Consider the following 14280-nt stretch of genomic DNA (forward strand, 5'->3'; position numbering starts at 1 on the left):
CGGGCGGTGTTCTAAACCTCAATATCAATATCTATTATCGTGACTTGAGCTGTTTAAATAGTCATAATTTAAGTGAGTACTGTTAGATCGCTGTTAGCTTCATCCTCGTCCAAAGTCAGGATGGCGCCTACTCCGCTGCCTGCAACGCTCTCCGGCGACATAGACACGCTAGTGATCGATAACTTCGATTCGTTCACCTGGAATCTCTACCAATCACTCTCACTTCTCGGCACTCAGGTCACTGTCGTCCGTAACAATGCACTCACTGCAGACCAGCTTCCCCTTCTCCGTATCAACAGGCTTATAATCAGCCCAGGTCCTGGACACCCAAAGACTGATTCGGGTGTGTCAAGAGACGCGATCAAGTATTTTGCAGGCAAAGTCCCAGTTATGGGTGTGTGCATGGGTTTGGAGTGTATCGTCGATGTATACGGTGGTGAGATCGGGTCAGTTCAAAGTTATCACGTTTTTCGTATACAGAAATAACACATTACCCTTCAGTTATGCCGGTGAAATAAAACACGGAAAACTATCCCCCGTCATCCATGACGGCCGCTCCATTTTCCTCTCCCTCCCGCAGTCAATTCAAAGCACCCGCTACCATTCCCTCTCCGCATCTCTCCTAAGCCTACCCTCCTGTCTCATGGCTACCAGTGCCACCTCTGATTCGGGTGTCATAATGGGCGTCCGTCACCGCACCTATGTTGTCGAAGCCGTGCAATACCACCCAGAATCCATATTATCAGAGGAGGGTGAAGGTCTCCTCAAGAATTTCCTATCCTTAAAAGGAGGTACTTGGGAGGAGAACCCCCACGCTAAAGTGAACGACCCAGAGATGCCGCCCTTTCCATATGACGCTCTTACAGACAAGTCCAAGTCCATCACCACAGAAGCCGCCAAGTCCTCCGCCCCTTCCATCCTCACAAAAATCGCACAAAAACGCACTTCCGATGTTGAGGCCTTATCCAACACCCCGGGGCTCACCCTTCCAGCTCTAAATGCACATCTCTCCCTGCACCTTGCACCTCCGCCAATATCCCTCTCCCAGCGGCTGCTTCACGCACGCAACGGGATGGCACTACTTGCCGAAATCAAGCGCGCGTCACCGAGCGCCGGATCAATCGCTCCACACACATCTGCCCCGCACACAGCACTATCCTACGCCCTCGCCGGCGCAAGTGCAATCAGCGTGCTCACAGAACCAACATACTTCCACGGTCACCTCGAGGACATGCGAGCCGTCCGATTAGCCATAGACGGGTTGGATTCCAGGCCCGCCGTACTCAGGAAAGACTTTGTCCTCAGCGAGTATCAGATTGTAGAGGCCCGCCTGGCTGGCGCAGATAGTGTTCTTCTCATCATTGCGATGCTGGGCAAGGACAGGACACGGGCACTGCTCGAATATAGCACGGCTCTCGGCATGGAACCGTTGGTGGAAGTGAACTCCCCGTCCGAGCTTCACATTGCGCTCGACGTCGGGGCCAAGGTCATTGGGGTGAACAACCGTAACTTACACTCGTTCACCGTTGACATGAGCACGACTTCGGGCGTTGCAGAAGTTCTGGAACAAAAAGGTAAAACTGGAGAGGTCATCTTGTGTGCGTTGAGTGGCATCAAGAGTCCCGTTGACGTGCGGGCGTACAGGGAGCAGGGGGTGAAGGCTGTCTTAGTCGGTGAATCGCTGATGCGCGCAGAAGATAAGGGCAAGTTTATAAGACAATTATTGGACTGGGATGAGCCCGTTCCAAAATCCTCTTCATCCCAAATCCCCCCTACTGCACTCGTAAAAATCTGCGGCATTCTCACCCCATCCGAAGCCCTCAGCACAGCAAACGCCGGCGCCGACTTCCTTGGCCTCGTCTTCGTCCCCAGCTCAAAGCGCCGCGTGAGCGTGCACATTGCGCGGGAGATCTCTTTGGCTGTGCGCAACGCTTTCCCACTTCCTGATTTCAATGAAGAAGAGGGTAAAGACGAAAATCTGAACCTTCCCCTTCCTTGGTTCACGTCACATACCCACGCCTCCTACATTCCGTCACCCATGCGGAAGACGCGTCCCCTCCTAGTTGGTGTCTTCCAGAATCAGCCCCTACGGTACATTCAGCGGGTCGTGCACGACGTGGGCCTCGACATAGTGCAGCTGCATGGCTCAGAACCCATCGAGTGGGCCAGGAGCATCGGAGTTCCAGTCATACAGGTGGGCGGGGTGCCTCCCCCTTCCGCGCGGGAGTCTGTTCCTGAGAGTCCAGGCGAGAGGAGCGAGGCTGAAGAAACTCACACTGCCCCTCTTCCATCTCCGGATCCCCTTGCGACCCTCACGACGCCCGGATACCATCATTTTATTCTGCTCGACACCACTTCCTCCGCTCAGTCGTCTCCCAGCGGTGGTACGGGCAAAATTCTCGACTGGGCGCTCGCAGCGCGTCTCGTCAAGAAAGGGGAGGTGCCTGTCACTTCTCCAGACGTGAGCGTCAACGCATCCCTGAGCGGCGCTGTGGATCGTACGGGGGAACAAAACGTTGATGAAGAACCCATAAGCACATTCCCTCTCCCTCTCATCCTCGCTGGTGGTCTCAAACCCTCGAATGTGCGCGAAGCGATTGAGCGTGTGCGACCGTGGGCAGTGGATGTAAGTGGGGGGGTCGAGCGTGATGGGGTTGATGGCGAGATTGAAAGGGTGGGAGGGAGAAAGGACGAGGAGAAGGTACGTGCATTTGTGAAGGCTGCTAAAGGGATGGATTAGGGTGTTTTGGTTGGAAAATGGAAGTAATGATGAATTGTATTTGGAGTGTCGATGCGCATACTCAGAGATATGACATAGATCTTGGTGTAGTTTAGTGATTATATCTCAGACTCAGACTTGTGTGGTTTGGATGTTGTACTGATCTACGGAATAAAATACTAGACCTGTGCCACAATCAGTCAACGATAAACGATATGAATATGCGACACGGGATATCTGGCCAAATTTACGATTAGCTAATGTGAGTTCTGTAAAGGGGTTAACAGCGAGTCGAAGTATTCCGCGTGTTACCGAATTGAACCGGAGAGCTGACCGCACTTATCCTGGAAGTGGCTTGTATGAAGATGAAACGCCGACGACCATAGAGTATCTTTAGAGTTTTCTAAATTCTCAGAGTTTGATGGATGTTCCATAGGAGGAACATGGATGATTATGCCATACATATTATGCCAACATGGCGGATTCATACATGACTTCGCTGTTTCGAATTACGACCATAAGAAGTGGCTCCGAGAACGGATCCGAGTGGCATCATCGCGTGCAAGTAGGGTATTGACATTAGCGGGCATAGGCTGTGGTGCATGTTGGCATTAATGTTGTCGGTATCCTCTTCTAAATCATATAGCACGGAGCCAGGGTCAGCGAACTGGAAGCCAGGAACCTGCACCGTCATGCCAGGTAGAAAGAATGATTCTCGTACCTGTTTGTGAAAACCGAAAGCGTCGGGAATGCTGGAATACAGTTTGTCATCACTTGATAGGCCGGATAAAGGTGGACAGTATCGATTTGGACGGATGTATTGTGACTATGGAAGTAATCCCGCAACCTGCAGGATCTGCCGAGTTAGTCGTAGGAGATCAGGGCATGTGCATGAGTCATCAGACGCGCTGCTCGCAAACCTTTTTACCTTTTGGTGAAGAACTTGGACGGGACTGCGTCGACTAGCGATTGTCATAACTTGCTTCACCACGACAGTCTCGGGGGCACACAAAGCAGAGTCCTATTAAGAGAAAGAAAAAAGGTAACTATACACGCTGAACTACAGACACACCTGCCAGATTGCTACAGCAAAGGCTACAGTTACGAAAAGTAACAGCAACTCTATCCACGTCATCTAACAACATTTGCTACCTGTTGCAGGTGTGGAAGAGTCAATCGCTACAGGAATAGTATCACTAGTAGGTCCCTTGATGGGGTCAGCAGACTGTTCAAGCGACTTGCTCGAGACGATCCGGTAGATGTCTGAGGACACGTCAGTGAAATGCTATTTGATACAAAGAGTAAAAAATACCTGTTAGGATGGTTTGGAAAGCTGACTCGACATTTGATGCGTCCAGCGCCGAAGTCTCGATAAACGAAAGCTCATTCTCCGCTGTCAAAAAACCAGCACATGAGCTATTCAATCAGTCAGCTCATGTAAGACATACCTGCAAAGGACTTCGCCTCCTCGGTGGGAACTGCCCTTAGGTGTTTCAAGTCGCTCTTGTTTCCAACAAGCATGATAACGATGTTCGAGTCGGCGTGATCCCGGAGCTCCTTCAACCACCGCGTTACGTTGACGTACGTTGCATGTTTAGCAATATCATACACTAACAGAGCACCAACGGCACCACGGTAATACCTGTAGAAACATTAGCTTAAATTACAACCGCAGAAGGCGACTACGTACGCAGAGGTGATCGCGCGGTAACGCTCTTGGCCTGCAGTATCCCATATCTGTGCCTTCACTGTCTTACCGTCAACAGTGATCGAACGGGTTGCGAACTCGACACCGATAGTTGATTTCGACTCCAGGTTGAACTCATTACGAGTGAATCGCGAGAGAACTGAATGGTGCATAAGCGGTCGTGCTTCCTTTGATCAGTACACTATTCCTTACGATTTCTGTAGGTTACTGTTAGCTAGGAAACGATAGACGGAACTTGAGACACGCTTACGATTTGCCGACTCCAGAGTCACCAATTAGAACAACCTATGGAGCAGAAACTGATAAGCGCCGTATCAACTGTTATCAATTCACTATACGGACCTTGAAGAGATAATCATATTCGGCCATGTCGAGTTCTAGCGTTGAGTGGTTAAAGGCTTTATGTGCGAGAGAGTCTTGGTTGTTGAAAAGCACAATTGGTCGGAGTTCGAACTAGTAACAGCAAGAGACTTGGCCGCCGTGCAACCCCTACAATCAGAGCGTCTTCAATCTATACCACCCGAGGAGATGAGGGCTGTGTACTGCTGTGACCTTTACTACTGCCCCAAATTAGCTGGATGGAGTGGAGTTTGATGTGGTCGTGGTACGTCTCCGCCTGTAATGTTCCACGTTCCCACCTTAACAATTACTAGTGTACATCGACGTATCATCATTTCCCTTCTATCGAAGGTATTACGAAGGTTCTTGGATCATATTTGAAACCAGGGGGCTCGCTCTTGGTCGCAGATTCAATGAAACCATTTTCTGCAGAATCTACACAGGCGTTGTTTCCCGCCGGAGCATATTTTACGCACAAGGGTCGATTCTACATAGGAGGCAGACATCAGAGTCGCATTTGAAGGTGCTGGACTGATTAAATTCTCATTTGTGATAGCCCGCATGGCGAAGAAACATGGACACCCTGTCCAGCTCTTCTTATAGCTTCCGGGACCAAGCAAGTTACTTGAGAGGCCTAAATTACTCCGTATCAGATCAGGCCATCATGATCATTTAACAGATAATGAACAACCAAAGCGTCTTCTGGCGCCAATATCAACTTTGGCTTTCACTTCCCAGAATGCTTCCCGCCATGCTCTGCGCAGTCGAGCTTTGATTCTCCGCGGCCGCTTGCGCCTCCCAATTCCTCCTCAAGAGGATAAGCCACCACTCCATTACAGCAATGGTTTTTTCTATGCCTGTATCAGCCTATTCTACGCTCTGCATCAAAAATTTGCTGGCGTGGTCGACGTCTTTCTGCTTCGGAGGATATTATGTGAATCCCTTGACCCGTGACTCGATGACGCTCTGAACACCTCCCGTTTCAACGAAGTGCGATTTCTCCCCTGGTTGCTTGCCTTGCTGCTTCAAAAGAGGAGGCTCTGGGTGCTTAGCTTTAGAAGGGGGTTTCTTGCGATAAGGTGCAGATAGCGCACGGCTAGAAGCCTTGATGATCTTGCGTTTGTGAAGGAGATTTCCACTTTCGCATGTCGAGCCATGATCATCTACTCGCGCTGCAAATCCACAGGCAAGGCGGCAAATACATCTGGGTCGATATCAAGTTTGCGGAGCTCTGCGTCAGATACACGCATACACGATGGGACATCACGTTTTGCAAAGAGCGTGGTTTTGCGGAGAGATACACTCATTCTATTCTTAGGTGCAAGTGGTTGAGTTATTCTTTTGACGTTAACGCCTTTGACCAAGATCTTCAGTTGGATGTCATGAGAGGGTTGTTCCGCCGGCATTAGTGAGTGTGATCTACAACTTCTAGTTTTTTCTTGAAATCGCCTGGTAACGCATCGAAGATGTCCTTATCGACCTAGGAGAAAGAGGGAAGGTCCAATGTAGGCAATGGACGTGAAGGACCGGCCTCATTCTCATTCTGGAATGGATCATCTTGCGAAGGGGGTTCAGTAATAATCGTAAGCACTGGGATGACATCTTGTTCAGTGCTCTTCTGTACAGTCGTCTTGGAGCTTTGGGCGTGGAAAAGCAGCCCAGGATCGATGGCGCCAGATGCCAGCAGCATATCTAGTTTCTGCTCTTTCGGATCGATCCCCAAAAATCGAGTAGCGCCCATTTTCAACTTCTTCTTGGGCTTGTTGAACCAAATTGTTCAGCTCAGCCTTCCATGTGGACAGGTAGTGCAGTCGTGAGTGTTTGTAAAATCCTTCTATGAAATCCGGTGCCACAGAGGTATGTGATTCATGCTTTCCATTCAGAATTAGTCATCACGCGCTTTGCTAGCGGGTTCGGTGTATGAACGGCGTATCTGGGTCTGGGGACGCGTGCAGCGTCTTTGTATGTGCCAGGATATATCACAAGCAGCGGTCGAGGCGAATAAGATGCCGAAGATGCGGGGTTAATACTAGCCTCAAGCCTTACAATCTTTATGTGCTTCCATTCTTTGATCTTTGCAGCCGTCAGTGGGCAAATGATGATATGGGTCCTGTATAAGGGGCGATGAATATCTGTGAAATTACTGGTTTGATAAAGATGGTGCAGACAAGTACTGATGATTTCTTATCCAAGTAAGATTGAAACACACCTGCACCTCCGTGCGTGACTATCAGTCTTGAACTGAAGGGTTTGTCCATCCGTTAATCTGTGATCAAAGTTAAGCTTCTGGGATGATAGTGGAGATAGATCGATAAATATTTTGCTTGTGAGTGCCACAGCTTGAATCAGTCAATTCAGGTCGTCTGCCAATCAATTCAATACATCTGTTCCGATTCTTGCTCCCGAATATAGTCACCTGCACTGTGCAAATCACAGCTCATCGCGTGTAGCAGTGCACAAGACAAAAGCCGTTGTCAGGTTTGAACCGGTACCATTAAGGTATAGCAAGCTTGTTCTTCTCACCGTGACTTGTAAATCGTTCGCGATATATGATATATATGACTCATGAGTCAATCCTTCGCTAAAAAGTACATCTAGAAATTCTAGAATTTACCAGCTAATATATCATACATGGTGAGGCATAGGTATTTGGAATCACCGAGAAGTGATCGTAACAGAACTGATAATATGAAACTAATGGGGAGGGGTAATTCTGCGAGGAAGCTAATGAAAGAAAGGGGAAAGCTTCGAAGAGTATAGCATGAGCCTGGAAAGAAGCAAAGGAGATTAATATACTACAAACGCGGCGAGTAAGTGTCAAAAGAATGCATACAGAGACACACGCATTGCTGTGAAACACTTCTACACTTTCTTTTTTTCCTTTTCGAACGGACCAAGATGATACAACACCAAGCACAGAACCAACTTGGCAACGACTTGAGCTCCTTCGACCGAAGTTGCAGATCACCTAGATTAAGCAGCACCCATAATCCGCTGCACTTCCTCGAGACTGTTATTCATTGAGTCCACGAAGCAGTTGATAAGGGGCTGGAAATCGCCTTCCCAGGCCTATAAGAGGTCAGCATCGCCTAGTGTGGGCACAGGTAGTGGATAACGTGAGGTGACAAGACAAAATCGGAAAATTGACAACAGAACGGAACAACACGTGAGAAAATTGTGAAATACTAGAATAAAGTAGATTGGAGCAATAATCCGTAGAAAATGCTCACAATGTTCAACGCATCATAATATACACTCCTTAGTGATGGAGTGATGCAGAGCGGCGGGAATCCATGACGCATAAGCGGAATAGAGGATATGAGGAGTGACATGCGACCATTTCCGTCCTTTGCCCACGTCAGATTACAAGGAATGAGGAAGAAAGAAGAAAACAAACGTCAAATGGATGGCATCTAACGAAAGTGACATGGAGCCAAGCAGCCGTCGCAAACGGGTTCCTCCAGCGCGCAATATATTGCTGTATCATATCATCAGTACCCCAGTCGGCGCAAAGCGCCACACAAAGTCCCGCGAATAAACGCCTACTCACCTTCCCCATCCGACATATATACTCCAGCTGCTGGTCCACGCGCTCGGCAGGGCAAAATGCGAGATTATACTGTTGACTACGTCTCACCACTGATTTCTGCGTCGTTTGGCGGGTGAACCCTGCGTTGATATAATGCACGCCTCCGACCATTGGGTCATTGATCTTCACTTTTGATGTGCGCATTAGCTTAGCGTGCACCACTTGTATCAGTCCAGGGGCTAGGAGCTCTGGCCGCTCGTGGCATGGAATAGTGGCAGAGAAAGCCTTGGGCGAGTTGAATAGGTTGAGTGAGGTGATAAGGAAAGGTGGGAGATGGCTTACATCTTCGAGATCAATTAGCGCTTGAACAATGGCCTCAGGGTCTTTAAGATCACTTCTAGCATCACATCGCACTAAGTGAGGGGCAAATCCCCAATGAGTGAGTGCATCTGAAGACTAAGTTGACAAAATCATTAATGTTAGAATCACTATTTCAACCGTAACGCCACTTCTGCGTTTGGTTGTTCATGGTTGAACAACTCACCTCCCCAGTCAAGTGGAAGGTGCCCTCGAGGTGATGTGCCTTGATCCAGATGTAGTTGAGGTACTGCCGCTGGTATGGGCTCGTGCGCCATGCAGCTAGGATATCGGCTGACGCTGGTGGGAGCATAGGCCAATTGAAGGGATTAGCATGCTCGCGCGCGGGCTTCCAGCGCTGGAAGAAAGTTAGAGAACCGGTGCTGCGTGCTATGAAGTGTTGAATATCAGGATGTTGTGACACACGTATGCAGGGTCACACCTTGCTGCTCCGTATCACCTTGCGCTAACATCCGCACTGTCGACACGAATTGGGCAAATGCCGCACCATTCTGGCCAGTGATACCATGCAGAACCTGCATTAAAAGAGAAGAACCAAAAAAAACAATATGATTGAGGGAATTGAGAAAAGGGGAAGATACCAATGGAAAAGCAAATCAATAAAATATTTTAGCCCCAGCCCACAGATACCACCGAACTACGCGCCTCATCGTAGAGTGGAAGAGCAGTACTGAGGGACCCGCCGGCCGCGCGTACGTCGGCGACCCGCACCTGGAAGAAAGGAACGGGAAACTTAGGAAGGTAGTAATCTTCCCAGATGAGTGCTAGCGCGCGGAGATGACGTTCGATGTCGTCCGGGTTGGTCGCAGACTGAAGACGGTGGAGGAGCTCGGTGAGAGCGAGTGCATCTTCGTCGGGCACACAACCAGGGAATTCCTTGAGTTAGACGATAGATCAGGATGAATCGAATAACAAGGGCGGGTGGATATGGAGATTGGTTTCAGTAGGAGGACAAAGGTCACACGCACGACGATTTAGGTGAATATAATAGACGAAAACAGTTACGTGAGAGTCATCGATGGCGGCGATGGCGATTAGACTCACGACGAGCTCTGGAGTACTGCTGTAATCCCAGCCCGGAATGTGCATCGGTGCTAGCTGAGGCGCATGGAATTTGACACGGAAGTCAGACTCGGGATCTACGTCCATCCTGAGATGCATCAGTACCCATCACTAATTCAGAGGCGAAATGTGCTCACATAGTGTGTGTACTAGTACTGAGAACGGCTGCACTTGCACCAAATAAACTGGAAGTGAGGGACAAATGGGACAAATCATATTCCGAATACCGGTAGTCAATCAATTAATATTACCTCGAGTTGAGCAATAACTTGTTTTGGAGGATGGTCCGTGACTGGGCGATAGCTTTGTGTGAAACTCTGAGTCTGCTTGATAAGGTAGGTCATGGGTTCCAGGGTCTTGTTTGCAAGGACTGGGTTGTTCTAGCCAAGGCCCAGCCAACGAAAAGGATTCGGATCATGGAATCATTAGAATAGGCGAAGAACAACTGCATAGTATGGTTAAAGCCTCGTGGCAGAGTATATGCATTACTAGTGCCTCATCCTTTGATATATCTCAGGTTAGCCGCGCTGATCGCTCTTTCATCATCCTCTATACTGGAGACGCGTAGAAACCAAAAAGAGGGTATCTGTAATTTTACATGGCTGAAACGCATCAAACCCGTTATCGATCAGCACATGCTGGACACGAGGATCAGTCGTCTTCGAATCAGACTTTGCTTCGCTAGTGTTATGGAAGAGGGCTGCTGGCAGCTGGATGACTAAGTTCCTGAAGGTACAAAAAAAATCTCTGTTTTCGACCGGAACTTTGATTGCCCTTATAATATTTAATATAATATAATATCTTTTCATTTTTCCACGCTTTCATTCGTTGCTCAGTTCTGTAACTGTTGTTGCTTCATCCTAATTGTTGCTCGCATTTCGCTTGGCGACATGGCTGCATCTTCAAGCTTCATCATCTGCTTTACCTTCTCTATTTGCCTTGGTTCCTCTTGTCTTGCTTGTTGTACCAGATCAGCAGGTAGTTGACAACCGTGTGTCTGTCATCTCCTTCAGTCTGCTTCAAAGACTGTTCTCCAAATCCCTCAGGGGACGTATGGCTTGAACTTTTAGATGGCAGGTGGATCCTTGGGTGTACAGTCCTTGAGTATTACATAACTCAGGCACATACAAGCTGGAGCGTTGCAGTATCGTGGAGTGTCGAGATCGCGTCGGTTTATCGCTGCTCAACAGTATCCAGCTGGAGTTCTTTTGTTAGTGTCTGCTCCGACACTCGAATTTGGGCCTTGGCGACTACAACCGTTAAACACTAGGGGTTGAGGATGAAGCCATGGAAGTGCGTTATAATTACTTTTGACATACCTGTCCGAGTCATTACTTCGCTTGATGTATAGCACACTCGCTCAGTCTGGCTCACTTTATTTGCGATGCTACAGTGCATCTGAGGTACGGAAGGAGGGGCATAAAAGCATATTATCTCATTTGGATCCCCGGATGCACTCTGCATGCAATTGCAAGAACGTTAGTCAAACTCCATCCAAGAGGCTGTCAATCTGCCGCCAATGTGACTAATCATGTGGGGAATTTTTCTCCCCAGAAAGCACTTGCCGCTACCTTCAAATTTCCTACTTTATATTTCAAGTTATTTGTTTTCTGCACGTGTATAAGGATCCATGTACATTCTTGTACTTCCCGAACAACGCCCGAATGTCAATGCCACCAGCACAAGGAGCTTCACTCCTCATGATGCTGGAGTACTCTGTACTTTCCCTTTCTCTCCCTTGCGCACTATAACCTTTGTTCGCCTCGTTGCAACACGATTTGACATTGCCCTGATACCACCGCAATGCTCCCTTTGTTTTACCGCCACTTTCTCCTACATTCCACAGGAACACTTTGACACGACTTACTCGTATAAAATGCCCATTTGTAGTCATCGAACTTGACAGAACACGCCCAGATTCTCGAAAGTTCATCAGTTCATCATCTTAATCAACCTATCTTCGATCTATTCACTTCCTCATCAAACCCGTATGGTTCTTGCTGCCTCCAATGACATTGGCGTGAGTTTTCCTATTTCTCCTTGTACACCTAAAGTATCAGTATTTAACGTTCGAGGTTAGGATGCGACTCAGATCGTGGACTTGAGCGATGATCTGGTGATCACACGCGAGACTCTTATATTCTGCTACCGCCAGAGCAAGATGGCACAGAACGGCTGCCCCGGTCGGACGAAAAGCCCTAACGTGCATTTATGCTCAGTCTTTGCACAGTAAATCATGGATGTTTATCAAGAATTTTCGTCGGTGAGCTGTAAACCGACCACTTTATGTACTGCGACTGAGGGCACTAAGCAGCATCGTCATCTGTCGTCACGACTCTGCAGAGATCTTGATCCTAACCACTTTTATGGTATATGCACAGCTCAGTTCGTTGGCCTCCTACTCGTACCTTTGTACAGGAAAAAAACAGCACGCAAAGGTAGAGGGTATCCTCGATTGATCCTCGAGTTGGTCAATGGCGCAGATTAGTAAGAGTTTTGAACGTATAAATATCTTTAGGAAGCGAGTATTGTATTACAGTAATATTGAATATCGAATCCCGATGTTTTCCCGATCCAATCAAGTATAGTGACATCGTCAGACTACCATGTCAGTGATCTCCGGTAGAAACAGACCGAGAGCCTCCTCAGTGCCTTCTCTTTATTTTCTCCATTCAGGACACCGGAGATGTCTAACAGTGAATATGTGGTATAGCCTTCCTGTGTCACGGTCGTGAAATATTGCAGCTTGAGCGCTAGTCGAGCATCATCCAATCCTGGTTGGAATTTTGCAACCAACAGCTGCCACCTCGCGGAGAACGGACTTCCTTGTAGTCAGATGACAGATCATTATCACCATACAAGGTCCAATCCTTGTCGGAAAAAAAAAGCCGCCAAAAACTGGTAAATTGACCCTCGTCCACCAGCCTGCCAGATGTGGATGAATCAGAAACATCTGACGAGTACGTGATGGTTCGGAGAGATGGATTACGATACCACAAGAACACGTTGATCGATGAGACGTCATTTATCTCGTTGGTCCAGCACGATATCCTTGTCAGCGAGCAACAGTTTCGCTGAATTTTATGATGCTGTTGACTGCATTGAAAATGTGAATTGTTATTGTTCTGGATATTGGGTAACAATGATTATCTTCGCTTCTCATTTGTGCGATAATATCACATATCAGAAGAATCTGTTGACTCCAACTCAAAGGCGATCGAGTCAGGATTCCACGAAAGTCGTTATCAATGAGACGATGTCCTAGTACTCGTCGCAAGTTTCGAATAACTTATCAGTACTCCGCAATCGCATAACAGCCCAGTGTTCGTGATGAAGAAAGTTGGGCTGTTCGAGTCGTTCTCTTTCTTTCAGATGGACTGATGTATTTCTGGTGTAACTCTGTAACAAAAAGGGTCATATTAGCGCAACCCACTGATCGGTGAGCGTGTAAATGCCTACCACGCGTTTATGAATCACCAGCATGGTCTAGCTTCGGAGACCTTGCACTGAATACAATCAATGCCATGATCCAGTTATCGAAATCTTGCAAGAGGTGAAGCGCCGCGTGTTTCATTTGAAATCCCATGACGATGAGGGGGGTGTCGAGCTCAGTCGCCTGACAATGAATTCCGTATCATCAGAGAGATCTGGGGCTCTGGTACATGTAAAACGGGGATCAAAGTCAAGCATACCTGCTGTGCTACCTCTAGAACACCCCCATAAGGGTTTTGCGGCGCTTGCCTCGCCAAGTTTACGGAAAAGTCATCCCGTAATGGATCGAGAACTATTGCTGCTGAGTGCTGGGTACCAATCCATCGATGGTTTTCGGTGCGTGAAGCCGCGTCTACCTCCTTCACTAATGCCGCAACACATAATCGTCTGAAACCTGGTGTTGAAATTCCTTCGAGATAATCTCCTCGAGGGCATAGTGCCGGACGGGACTTACTCATCAACCAGTCAACGAATTCTGCTTCAGTATTTTATGCCATCGTCAAACTTGTGTATCATGTCATGGAACATTCCGCTGCTTCGCTCAGTCGACCTGCAGCGCATAGCACTTTTACATGTCGGCGGATGATGATTTGCCACAAAGTTTGGAGACTCTTGCACCACGACAGTATCAGTAGAGAGCACTTGCACAGCAGTAAATTTAGCTACCGGAGGAATGATCTCGAGCCTTGGAAATTCGGGACCAAATGGACCGAGGGTCCTTGCATTCGCGAACTTGTAGGTAGATTTCAATCACGATCCATTCCCTGCTGAGTGGACATTATGTACACGGAATGTAGCGCACGCGTTCAAAAACAACGGGTTATTACCCTGGAATCCGTGTCATCTGGAGATCACGAGACGCATATGTCTACCACATCTGTGGTCCAGTAAGGACACTGCCCTTCCGATTTCATATTGTATCTATAGTAGGCACATATGATGTCGGTACCGTGACGTTGGGGTTGGGGTTAAGCTGGTGACCAATTAGTATTAGAAAAGGACATGAATTTGATGGTCACCGGGTTTGTTTGAAAACAGCGCTGGGGCACTTTT

At 48.1% G+C, this 14280-nt stretch overlaps 4 protein-coding genes across 4 annotated transcripts; 1 reads left to right on the plus strand and 3 right to left on the minus strand.

Moving 5' to 3' along the window:
* Positions 1-33: 33 nt before the first annotated feature.
* Positions 34-2915, plus strand: F5147DRAFT_704696 (phosphoribosyl anthranilate isomerase). Its single transcript, XM_041437907.1, has 2 exons — positions 34-446; positions 502-2915. The coding sequence occupies exons 1-2, from the start codon at positions 121-123 to the stop codon at positions 2738-2740; spliced, it is 2565 nt and encodes an 854-aa protein (XP_041290721.1). The 5' UTR covers positions 34-120; the 3' UTR covers positions 2741-2915.
* A 939-nt stretch (positions 2916-3854) lies between these two features.
* F5147DRAFT_580265 (GTPase) lies at positions 3855-4796 on the minus strand (the record flags this gene model as incomplete). Its single annotated transcript, XM_041431533.1, has 7 exons — positions 3855-3982; positions 4032-4112; positions 4168-4361; positions 4410-4566; positions 4610-4614; positions 4678-4712; positions 4770-4796. The coding sequence occupies 7 exons, from the start codon at positions 4794-4796 to the stop codon at positions 3855-3857; spliced, it is 627 nt and encodes a 208-aa protein (XP_041290722.1).
* Positions 4797-5602: 806 nt separating this feature from the next.
* Positions 5603-6507, minus strand: F5147DRAFT_808229 (uncharacterized protein; the record flags this gene model as incomplete). Its single annotated transcript, XM_041443393.1, has 2 exons — positions 5603-5938; positions 6294-6507. The coding sequence occupies 2 exons, from the start codon at positions 6505-6507 to the stop codon at positions 5697-5699; spliced, it is 456 nt and encodes a 151-aa protein (XP_041290723.1). The 3' UTR covers positions 5603-5696.
* A 795-nt stretch (positions 6508-7302) lies between these two features.
* Positions 7303-10007, minus strand: F5147DRAFT_704711 (fido domain-containing protein). The gene is made up of 10 exons (XM_041437908.1): positions 9873-10007; positions 9718-9823; positions 9319-9549; positions 9095-9188; positions 8840-9042; positions 8638-8751; positions 8317-8580; positions 8164-8244; positions 7997-8113; positions 7303-7835 (listed from the first exon to the last, which is right to left on the minus strand). Coding segments are annotated over exons 1-10 (1308 nt in total). The 5' UTR covers positions 9875-10007; the 3' UTR covers positions 7303-7739.
* Positions 10008-14280: the final 4273 nt, after the last annotated feature.

This window comes from Suillus discolor, assembly GCF_016758755.1.
Source record: "Suillus discolor strain FC423 chromosome Unknown F5147scaffold_42, whole genome shotgun sequence".
In the NCBI taxonomy this organism is placed as follows: Eukaryota; Fungi; Basidiomycota; class Agaricomycetes; order Boletales; family Suillaceae; genus Suillus; species Suillus discolor.